Source organism: Oncorhynchus mykiss, chromosome 6 (assembly GCF_057628025.1).
Source record: "Oncorhynchus mykiss isolate SJ-2025 chromosome 6, ASM5762802v1, whole genome shotgun sequence".
Classification (NCBI taxonomy): domain Eukaryota; kingdom Metazoa; phylum Chordata; class Actinopteri; order Salmoniformes; family Salmonidae; genus Oncorhynchus; species Oncorhynchus mykiss.
The window spans coordinates 31,020,883-31,033,026 of NC_143027.1; the positions used below are offsets into that span (position 1 = coordinate 31,020,883).

At 44.4% G+C, this 12,144-nt stretch overlaps 1 protein-coding gene across 2 annotated transcripts in view; it reads right to left on the reverse strand.

The window, feature by feature from the left end:
* The window catches only part of LOC110525723 (uncharacterized), a 44,286-nt gene that overhangs the window by 25,564 nt on the left and 6,578 nt on the right, over positions 1-12,144 (reverse strand). For both annotated transcript variants that reach the window (XM_021606108.3, XM_021606107.3), the window contains exon 3: positions 2,660-2,767. In XM_021606108.3, coding sequence (XP_021461783.3) covers positions 2,660-2,767 — 108 coding nt within the window. The remainder of the gene's footprint in view (positions 1-2,659; positions 2,768-12,144) is intronic.

A 12,144-nucleotide genomic window follows, 5' to 3' on the forward strand; every position in this document is an offset into this window, starting at 1 on the left:
GAGAAACGTAGTCAAAGAAATGCTGATTGCTCGAGCTGTGTATGCAACTGGTTCACGTCTGGTGATCACAGGCAATGTGTATTGGAAGAGATTTCTGAAAGTTCTTTGCCCAGCATAAACCCCTTCAACCAGACATGCTTTATCTACTCATTTGCTGGATGCAGAGTTCAACAAAGTTCAAGTGAAGGTCAAGCAAATCATAGAGAAAGCAGACTGTATTGCAATCATCTCTGATGGGTGTTGAATGTTTGTGGGCAAGGAATAATTAACTACATCTCCACCCCTCAACCAGTATTCTGCAAGAGCACAGATACAAGGGACAACAGACATACCGGTCTCTACATTGCAGATGAGCTGAAGGCAGTCATCAATGACCTTGGACCACATAAGGTATTTGCACTGGTTACAGACGATGCTGTGAACATGAAGGCTGCTTGGTCTAAAGTGGAGGAGTCCTACCCTCACATCACACCCATTGGCTGTGCTGCTAATGCATTGAATCTGCTCCTCAAGGACATCATGGCATTGAAAACAATGGATATCCTCTACAAGAGAGCCAATGAAATGGTAGGTATTTGAAGGGTCATAAAGTTATAGCAGCAATCTACCTCCCTAAGCAAAGTGAGAAGAATAAGAGCACCACATTGAAGCTGCCAAGCAACACCCATTGGGGTGGTGTTGTCATGTTTGACAGTCTCCTGGAGGGGAAGGAGTCTCTTCAAGAAATGGCCATATCACAGTCTACCGATATGGACAGCCCCATCAAGACGATCCTCCTGGATGATGTATGTTGGGATAGAGTGGTAAGCAGCCTGAAACTCCTGAAACCAATAGCATTAGACATTACATGGATTGAGGGAGACAATGCCATCCTGTCTGATGTTAAGACTCTGCTTGCAGATGTAAGAGAAGAAATCCGTACTGCCCTGTCCACTTCACTGTTGCTCCAAGCAGAGGAAACTGCAGTTCTGAAATACATCAAAAATCATGACGACTTCTGCCTGAAGCCGATACACGCCGCAGCATACATGTGGACCCCAAGTATGCTGGCAAGAGCATCCTGTCTGGTGCAGAGATCAACCAGGCCTATGGTGTCATTACTACCGTGTCTCGCCAACTTGGCCTGGATGAAGGCAAGGTTCTTGGCAGTCTGACGAAATACACTTCCAAGCAAGGGCTTTGGGATGGAAATGCAACATGGCAGTCGTGGCAACCTATCTTATCATATCCTATCAACCTGTGGTAAATTAAATTGATTGGACATGATTTGGAAAGGCACATGCCTGTCTATATAAGGTCCCACAGTTGACAGTGCATGTCAGAGCAAAAACCAAGAAATGAGGTCGAAGGAATTGTCCGTAGAGCTCCGAGACAGGATTGTGTCGAGGCACAGATCTGGGGAAGGGTACCAACACCACCTTTCTGCAGCATTGAAGGTCCCCATGAACACAGTGGCGTCCATCATTCTTAACTGGAAGAAGTTTGGAACCACAGACTCTTCCTAGAACTGTCCGCCCAACCAAACTGAGCAAATGGGGGGAGAAGGGCCTTGGTCAGGGAGGTGACCAAGAACCGATGGTCACTCTGACAGAGCTCCAGAGTTCCTCTGTGGAGATGGGACAACCTTCCAAAAGGGCACCCATCTCTGCAGCACCCCACCAATCAGGCCTTGATGGTACAGTGGCCAGACGGAAGCCAATCCTCAGTAAAAGGCACATGACAGCCCACTTGGAATTTGCTAAAAGGCACCTAAAGGACTCTGACTATGAGAAACAAGATTCTCTTGTATGATGACCTGAATGCCAAGCGTCACACCTGGAGGACACCTGGCATCATCCCGACGATGAAGTATGGTGGTGGCAGCATCATGCTGTGGGGATGTTTTTCAGTGGCAGGGAGACTAGTCCGGAGCAAAGTACAGAGAGAGATCCTTGATGAAAATCTGCTCCAGAGCACTCCGCCCCAGTCTGAGGTCCTAAGGTTCACCTTCCAACAGGACAATGACCTTAAGCACACAGTCAAGACACCACGAGTGGCTTTGGAACAAGTCTCTGAATGTCCTTGTGTCCCAGCCAGAGCCCGAACTTGAACCCCATCGAACATCTCTGGAGAGACCTGAAAATAGCTGTGCAGCAACTCTCCCCATCCAACCTGACAGAGCTTGAGAGGATCTGCAGAGAAGAATGGGAGAAACTCCCCAAATACAGGTGTGCCAAGCGTGTAGCGTCATACCCAAGAAGACTCAAGGCTGTAATCACTGCACAAGGTGCTTCAACAAAGTACTGAGTAAAGGGTCTGAATACTTATGTAAATGTGATTTCCTTTTTTTTATACATTTGCAAACATTTCTAAACCTGTTTTTGCTTTGTCATTTTGGGGTATTGTGTGTAGATTGAGGATTTATTTATTTTGAATCAATTTTAGAATAAGGCTGTAATGGAACAAAATTTTGAAAAACTCAAGGGGTCTGAATACTTTCCAAATACACTATTTTAATTGTTTTGTGATGTAATTCCCTTAATCTTGCCTTAGCAGCAGCTAATGGGGATCCCTCATAAATACAAATATATTATACACACACACACTTGACCTAAGGATGGTTGCTGACTCTTATAGTCTGGATAAGTAGATGGGGTAAAGGTTAATGGTCAGTTCATACCCGTATGAAAATCAGAGCGCTGGAGTCTCCCACTTTGTACTTCCCCTCAGACACCTTGGTCATTGGGAACTGGGCGGGGCAGGAGCAACGGCCCAGGATCTCCCGCACCTGGAGAAGAGACAACACAGGCCTGTTTAGCACCCACAGCCAATGAAACATGACACTCCATATTCACACAGCTACAGAAAGGAACAACAAGAAGCACAAACTGTTCAGTCTCTGTTCAACCTTCCTTATTCTTCATTTCAACTCTTCCTATGAGATCATGCTTACTCATATCCATGATCATGACCAAATCCCTTCTGGTCCTGAGTTGTCTGTGTGTCAACAGCACAGTGACATTATTACATTAGGGTGAGACATGGCTAGCCCTGTCTCACCCTAATGTAGGTCCCTCAGTACCTGAGTAATGGAGGGCCCCTCCCCTCCCTCGCCAATTATTGCATAAGCTGCCTGGAACACTTAGTCCAGCTCGTTGCTGCAGTATAAAATGTCATCAAGGAATACACATGAAGCTAAATGAAAAGAGTTCACATTACAACACACACTGCTGTAGGGACCTCCTGACCGCAGAGCAGTACTTTGATGGGCAATAAGGTGAGGCTCTAACTAAAGTCAAAGGGATGACGTAAATGAGCCTGTGGTTCCAGTGGTGTTTTGGAATGAGAGAGAGAGACGGCTCTGGTACTGTGCTGTATGTGGTTGGGGTGCTTATTAAGCACAGTGGAGTCAGACAGAACTCAAGGGTGGGGGCGAGAGAGGCCTGCATTGCTCTCTCTCTCGACCGGGATTGGCCAACTTTGATGTTATTCTTGGCAGCTCTCTCAAACAAAGGCGTGTGCACACTTGTGGACCGAGAGACGGTGAGGAGAGAGACCGACAACATCACAGAGGACAAAGAGAGGCGAGCTGAGCAAGGACAAACAAACAGGGACTGCTGTACTCCATATGTACTGTATAGACAGGAGCACATGTCCAGTCTAAACACATTAGAGAAACAAGGGAAAGGCTCTCAGTAGTCGCTCAAGGAATTAATCACACTAAGAAAATAAATAAGATGAAGATAATTTAATTAGATCAACATAGGTGAAATGATACCTAGCCAGGTATCCATTGAAGAAGACAGTATATCATCCATATATAGTATATTAGCTAGATGCAGCATCAGTGTTGCAGGTTATGACTGGCTCATTTTCCAGATTATGGCTTATTCAAGAGAGAGATTAGGGAGGGACCTTGTTGTCTTTATTCCCCCTACTAATTAAAGTGAGGGTGGAATCAGTGTTAAGAACTCTACGTCTCACCTGTCTCCCCAGGACTACATACTAAATCATTAGCCTCCCACTGCCTTCTCTCTCTCTACTGAATTATGTTTCCTGTTTTCTTTCTCCCACTCTCTCCTTCTCCATCTGCTAGTCTATCAGTGCCTCTTCATCTCTTTCTATCGTCCCCCCTGTCTCTCACAGAGTCTTTCTCGGTCTGTCATTTATTTCTTTCACTGCCCTTTTCTGCTCTGCTTGCTCTCCAAGTCTCCTTTTAGTCTCTCAGTCGATCTTTCACTATGTGGACAAACCCTGTTTGGAAAAACCCCAGCCAGTGAGTTAATGGAAATATCCCCCTGGTTACAGACACACACAGCCTTCTCCTTCCTTTTTTTAACAGACCGTTTGTTTTCTTTTTTCTTTCTTTAGTACAGCCTTTCAGCGGTCTCTCCTTCCAGCCCCAGAAGACACCTCCCACAACCCCTTTGGGCTGAGGTCATAAGTTTTCCTCCAGAGGAGGTCATAGAGTTGAGGGTTGTAAATATACAGTGAAAATATCAACCCGGTTACAAAAAGATCCCTCAACGACACATGGTCTGAGACATTCCAATCAATGACACCATTGAGCTTTGCTTGTTTAAATATCCGTTAACTATTTCAAATAATCGTTGTGGAATCTAATTGCATCATCCGAAATCACATTTTGGTGACTGCTGTGTCTTAGACAAAAAACGAACCTTGTACAACACAACAAGCTCGGAGAATCACTCAAACAGACACAAGAGCGTGAGACTAAAACACTGATGTGGAACAGTGCTAGGGGAGGGAAAACGCGAGGTCACGCAGGAAGCATGTGGAACTGGAGCGCTGTGAGAGAGAGCTAGGGGATGAATTATGGATGGGTGTCGGTCACATGGGGAACGTGCCGAAGAGCTGTGACGTGTGTGTGTGTGTGTGAGAGAGAGAGACAGAGAAAGAACCAAGGCCCTACATCTGCAGTTAGATTCAGACAGTCTCACAGTACACCCTTAACTAAACTAGGAAGGAATTTACTGTAATCATCTCAACATCAGCTGGAGAATGTTCACATGTATCTGTAGGGATGGTATGAAAACACAACACTGCTGTGATCAATGAACAACGAGAGACAGAGTTGTGAAACTTAGATTAATTAGTGTTCCTGGGTTTGCCTTGAAGCAGGGTGTAATTGCAGGATAGGTTTTTTGTTTTCCCTTTGATAATTGAGTCCACACACCATATTCGTGGTCTCTGATTCTCTGCCTCCAACAGAGATTGAGGTAATCAACTCTTTATTACCTTCCTTCCTGTCCTACATAGGAAGGAGAGCGGAGGGTAGGCCATGGAGGACATAAGGTGAGGGGTGAGGCTTTTCCAACCCCCAGGAACACACCACTGTACCTCATTGGGACACAGAGGAAATGGGATTGGTGGTGAGTGAGTGATTTGTTTATGTAATATTTTTGGAATGTAGCAGTTATTGTTATGACGGTTGTGAAATGCCAGTAAATGACGGCCTAGCGGAGTTTTGAATCTGTTTAGTTGTGTTCCCTTGGCCACAATATGCTAAGCTGCTTTTGCAATAAAGGGATGACTGTGTCCCAGCCTCTGCTTCATGGTGGGGATCTCTAGAAATGACTGGACACGTCCCAACACAAACCATACAATCAGATGAGCGATGGAAGCTTCTTGAAATTGAATCTAGGCCACAGGGAGTAGATTGGAATGGAGGAGCATATCTGGAACTTCAGGGGGGATTACTGCTTTAGCCTCTCATTTAGGCTACATCCTAAAAACACTGGATGCAGAGACCACTAAAACTTATTCAATCACCTTGTCTCAAAAGACAAAACAAAGAAAATGTGATTGGCCTACTCAGCCATCATTTTTTCTCCTAGGCCCGAAATTGGCGGGACTCAGGACAGGTTTACGGTGATGAAAGGGTGCCGTTGAACCAACACCTGGGGGGAGCAGCATTGTTGGATGTATCATGCGGGTGCTTGTAAGAACACTCCCTACTGCATCCTACACCAACAGGCTAGACCAGCTGAGGATGGTGAGAACAGGGACCAACCCTCCGGGTTATCCAGATAAATGAGAATGTCAACTACTACCAAGAACATTTACTTTGGGACTATGGATAGAATGGCAACACTGTTACTTAGAGATGAAAAGTACAGTTATAATTACATTTATTTCGCTTCTTTGTTGATGCTGCCAGCCTTCGCAAAAGTGAGCTATCTTTTCGAAACAATAAACCACTCTGTATTTTAGTAAGGCGAATCATATAAGTAACCTTGCTCAAGGGGAAAAATGTGGGACATCCCACCTATAATTTAAAGGAAGTGTTGTTTTCTGGAAACCTATTTTTTGACCACATGACCACTCTTCTGCTTAGTGCTGTGTGACTAAATGAAAAACACGTGTCTACTCAGAGATTTGACATGGGTCGGAGAAGGAGGTAAAAAAGCTGTGATAACATTGGACTGCCTCCATTTTAACACATCACATTGCCATGCAGAGGACATATCTGACTTTAGGAGAAACTGATGATTTCAGAAACAGGGTTAGGGTCATTTCCAGTTCAAAATTAAATGAAAGGAAGGATTTTTGAGCTGGTGAGCTGTTCGGATCACCATGACGAGACACCAGACAGTCCTCATCTCCGTCCATATCACATGATGGAAGTGCTTTATTGTCCCCCACGATGAAATCGAGGCGGGAACTGTGGATCAGTCTCTGTCCGTCCGTCCTTTCGTTAGTCACGCATGATATCTCAGACAGCACTGGACGAAACCTGGGTGAATGACGCGTCTCGCCATAGAGATCCTGCTTTTACAAAATTACACTGATTGGCCCAAGGCGGAAGATATAGCAATGAACTGAAATGTGTGTGTATCATTAGTGGGGGACGACATGTTTACTGTTGCCTTGTTGTTTTATCATCAGTCTGTAGTCTAATTGTGGTCTGCCAATGTTATATGAGTGACTGGCTATAGACAGTGATTCCTAATTCCGCCAGTCTACGCCTGAGACTCCAGGCAGGGCTCAGCTGGGGGGGGCACAAAACAAGACTACTCACCCAAACAAAAACAAGCAGTTTCCACTGTAAACCTAGCTAGACATTGCAATAATGAAATAGAGCTGACAACAATCTGTGAAGTCAGCCGATTGGTCTGTTTCCTGCCACATGATGGAGAGCGGAGGCGAGAGAGAGAGAGGTCTGTACTGTATTAGTCAGCTGGACTAATAAATAATCATAAAATGCTAAAACATTTAGGGCCCAGTTAGTCCGTGCACTGACCTCATGTAGAAAACTCTCCCAATAAGTGTGTGTGTGACGCTGCAAACAGAAACACTGAGATATGCTCCCCTAGCAAAGCCCATGAGCCTGACACTGCCAGCCATGATGACCTACTTTTCCTCTCTCTCTCTCTCTCACACACACACACACACACACACACACCATCTATCCCTGTGTGTAAAATCCATCACAGTCGGCTGTAGCAGAGTGTACAGTAAAGACACTCCAGGCATACTATCTGTTATTGTGTTTCTCTCTGTTTTCTGAATACATGAATTGGACCGTAAGGTTAATGGGGCAGAGTGTTCACAGAAGACATATAGCCCACGTCACCCCGCCTCCCACTCACCCTCCTGGTGTCTGCTCCTCTTCCTATGTCGACACCCACACCATCAGGGCCAATCATTCCTTCTCTCTGTGAGATGACAGCCATAGTTTACAGTGTTGGCAACACTGGCAGGCTCTTCCTTCTCATCTCCTCTGCCACCAATAAAGCATTGCTTTATCATCCCCAAGGGAAGTATGTGGGGGAAGGGATGGGGGCTGTGGGGGTTGTTGAGCATTTATTAAATGAAGGACTGAGTCTTGGAGTCTGAGGGTGAAGACACATGAAACATTTTGTCTGAAAGAATGAGATAGATGGAGGGAGAGAGCAGCATACAAAGCATCCTTTTAGACCTGAGGCAGAGCTCCTAGGGTCTGCTGTTATTGTCTTTGAGGCTGCATGCTGGCTGGCAAATGTGTGTGTCCCTATATGTGAAGCCTGCCTGTAGTATGTGAATATGTGTAGTATGTGAATGTGCATACGCATTAAAAGCTGTGCATGTGCATTCATGGCCGAGTATGTTTTATGTATTCGTTGTTGTTCATGAGCCTGTATCATTGTTGTACGTAGGCCACTAACCTCAAGGCCTGAATGCTCTCCAAGCCCACAGCTGAGACAACAACACACTGCAGGGCCAAGAAAACACACAGAAAAGGGCGTTTGTGTAGTTAGTTTGGCATGTCTTATTGCCATTGGATTCTGAAGGGATCTAGACAGTTTTGGGACTTATCATTATCATAATCTCTGGAGGAGGTAGGTAAATATGGGATGGTTCATACTTGAGAAAATCTTCTAATGTCAAAGGATAAAAGTTGTTTGGACTGTATGCACAAGCCAGCAGCTGCCTGTCTCATTGTATCAAGGCACACCTGCAGGAATAGGGTCAAATGGAACATTCAGGGAGTTGAGATTATAAATGGCTGTAGGCCCCACTAGAGGTAGGAACTGAGGGTTGGTGGGTGGGGGAATTTTCAGGATAGCATGACACTGGTTCCTCAAACTTCAATGGGAAGTCGTGTGTGTGTGTGTGTGTGTGTGTGTGTGTGTGTGTGTGTGAGATGAGTAAGAGCTGAGTGACAGGGCAGTGGGAATCAACCTGGGGTATTTACATCAGGGCTTTGTGGTAACCAGGAAAACAAACAGAGGAACTGAGTCGCCCTCAGACAACAGATACACTTCAGCTTTTCCCTGCGATATGACACCTATCTGGGGTTTCATCACACATCCTGGAGACGCTAGCCGACCTGCAGTCAGGGCAGGAAGAGGTTGACTGCTCACTGTCTAAAAACTACATTGGCCTATTTTAAAATGGGACCCTGAATCATATTTCTCACCTAATCATAAGCCCATACCTAATGACTAAGTGTAGTATAGAGTAATAACACAAGGGATAAAAATAACAAATAAGTAAAGAGCAGCAGTAAATAACAATAGCAGGGCTATATACAGGGGGTACCAGTACAGAGTCAATGTGCGGAGGCACCAGTTGTCGAGGTAATATGTACATGTAGGTAGAGTTATTTAAGTGACTATGCATAGATAATAACAGAGAGTAGCAGCAGCATAGAAGAGGGGGGGGGGGGCAATGCAAATTAGTCTGGGTAGCCATTTTATTAGATGTTTAGGAGTCTTATGGATTGGGGTAGAAGCTGTTTAGAAGTCTCTTGGACCTAGACTTGGCACTCCGGTACCGCTTGCAGTACGGTAGCCGAGAGAACAGTCTATGACTAGGGTGGCTGGAGTCTTTGACATTTTTTAAGGCCTTCCTCTGACACCGCCTGGTATAGAGGTCCTGGATGGCAGGAAGCTTGGCCCCGGTGATGTACTGGGCCGTACGCACTACCCTCTGCAGGTGGAATAGGTTTTGGAATAGGTTTTGTCATGTAGTCCACAATCATCTTCTTTGTCTTGATCACGTTGAGGGAGAGGTTGTTGTCCTTGCACCACACGGTCAGGTCTCTGACCTCCTCCCTATAGGCTGTCTCATCGTTGTCGGTGATCAGGCCTACCACTGTTGTGTCATGGGCAAACTTAATGATGGTGTTGGAGTCGTGCCTGGCCGTGCAGTCATGAGCAGAGGTCGACCGATTAATCGGAATGGTCGATTAATTAGGGCCGATTTCAAGTTTTCATAACAATCGAAAATCTGTATTTTTGGACACCGATTTGGCCGCATTTTTTTTTTTTTTTTACACCTTTATTTAATCTTTATTTAACTAGGCAAGTCCGTTAAGAACACATTCTTATTTTCAATGACGGCCTAGGAACGGTGGGTTAACTTCCTCATTCAGGGGCAGAACAACAGATTTTTACCTTGTCAGCTCGGGGGATTCAATCTTGCAACCTTACGGTTAACTAGTCCAACGCTCTAACCACCTGATTACATTGCACTCCATGAGGAGACTGCCTGTTACGCGAATGCAGTAAGCCAAGGTAAGTTGCTAGCTAGCATTAAACTTATCTTATAAAAAACAATCAATCAATCATAATCACTAGTTAACTACACATGGTTGATGATATTACTAGTTTATCTAGCATGTCCTGCGATGCATATAATCGATGTGGTGCGTATCGTTGCTCCAATACCTAACCATAAACATCAATGCCTTTCTTAAAATCAATACACATAAGTATATATTTTTAAACCTGCAGATTTAGCTAAAAGAAATCCAGGTTAGCAGGCAATATTAACCAGGTGAAATTGTGTCACTTCTCTTGCGTTCATTGCACGCAGAGTCAGTGTCTATGCAACAATTTGGGCCGACTAATTTGCCAGAATTTTATGTAATTATGACATAACATTGAAGGTTGTGCAATGTAACAGGAATATTTAGACTTATGGATGCCACCCGAACGGTTCCGTATTTCACTGAAAGAATAAACGTTTTGTTTTCGAGATGAGTTTCCGGATTCGGCCATCTAAGGCTCGTATTTCTGTGTGTTATCATGTTATAACTAAGTCTATGATTTGATAGAGCAGTCTGACTGAGCAATGGTAGGCACCAGCAGGCTCGTAAGCATTCATTCAAACAGCACTTTAGAGCGTTTGCCAGCAGCTGTTTATGACTTCAAGCCTATCAACTCCCGTGATTAGGCTGGTGTAACCGATGTAAAATGGCTAGCTAGTTAGCAGGGTGCGCGCTAATAGCGTTTCAAACGTCACTCGCTCTGAGACTTGGAGTGGTTGTTCCCCTTGCTCTGCATGAGTAACGCTGCTTCGAGGTGGCTGTTGATGATGTGTTCCTGGTTCGAGCCCAGGTAGAGGCGAGGAGAGGGACGGAAGACTGTTACACTGGCAATACTAAAGTGCCTATAAGTATATCCAATAGTCAAGGGTTAATGAAATACAAATGGTATAGAGAGAAATAGTTCTATAATAACTACAAAATAAACTTATTACCTGGGAATATTGAAGACTCCTGTTAAAAGGAACCACCAGCTTTCATATGTTCTCATGTTCAGAGCAAGGAACTTAAACGTTAGCTTTCTTACATGGCACATATTGCACTTTTACTTTCTTCTCCAACACTTTGCTTTTGCATTATTTAAACCAAATTGAACACGTTTCATTATTTATATGAAGCTAAATTGATTTTATTGATGTATTATATTAAGTTAAAATAAGTGTTCATTCAGTATTGTTGTAATTGTCATTATTACAAATACTTTATTTTTTTTATCGACCGATTAATCGGTATCGGCTTTTTTTGGTCCTCCAATAATCGGCATCGGCGTTGAAAATCATATTCGGTCGACCTCTAGTCATGAGTGATCCATTACAATAAATGACATTACATGCTGTCATGTAACCGAATGGCATCCTAAGAGTGATCAGGAAACTATCCCTGAGCCAGACTCCTGCCGGTACTTAAATTGTTTATGTCAGTTAACCCACAGACCAAAGCTGATCACGAGGGTTAAAGAACTTCTGTCCTCAGCTGTCTTCCTAAACACCTCCTCTAAACAGCCTTCAATATTTAATGTGCTGGGTGCCAGGACTTTGGTCGTTAATTAATAGAAGTGGAGTGTCAGTGATTGATAATTGCACCTATGATAACCCTTTGAACCACTGTCGTCAAGACAAACAATTTGTCAATGAAGTTAGTGTAAAGGAGGGTTCAAGGAGAGTTTTGATGGATTTGCCAAGAGACATAGGAGAGAGAGAGAGAGAGAGAAAAGGGAAAAAGAAAGAAAAAGAGGGCGAGAAAAACCCCTGACACGCCACAAGGCAAGCATGACTGCTCTGTACACTGCTGGTGTCACAGCTGTGGACCAATGAAAATATCACTAAGCCCTTCAACTTTATTTCTCTCATCACTAGAGACAATGAGGTTTCCAGTAATTCCACAGAGACTAATCCCCTGGGAAGCTACTATATCGAGAAAAAAAGAGGGGAATGCCAGGGCGAGTGCAATGCAGAGAATACTTGTGACTACGGTTATGGATGACCCATGATGCTTTGCGGCATAGTGGTGATTCAGTGGCTGGCTTTGTTGATCGTTATTGAATCTAAAGCCCTCCAGTCATACAAAAGTTGGATTTGTTAATTTCCTGGCCTATATAGTCTGGATATGGG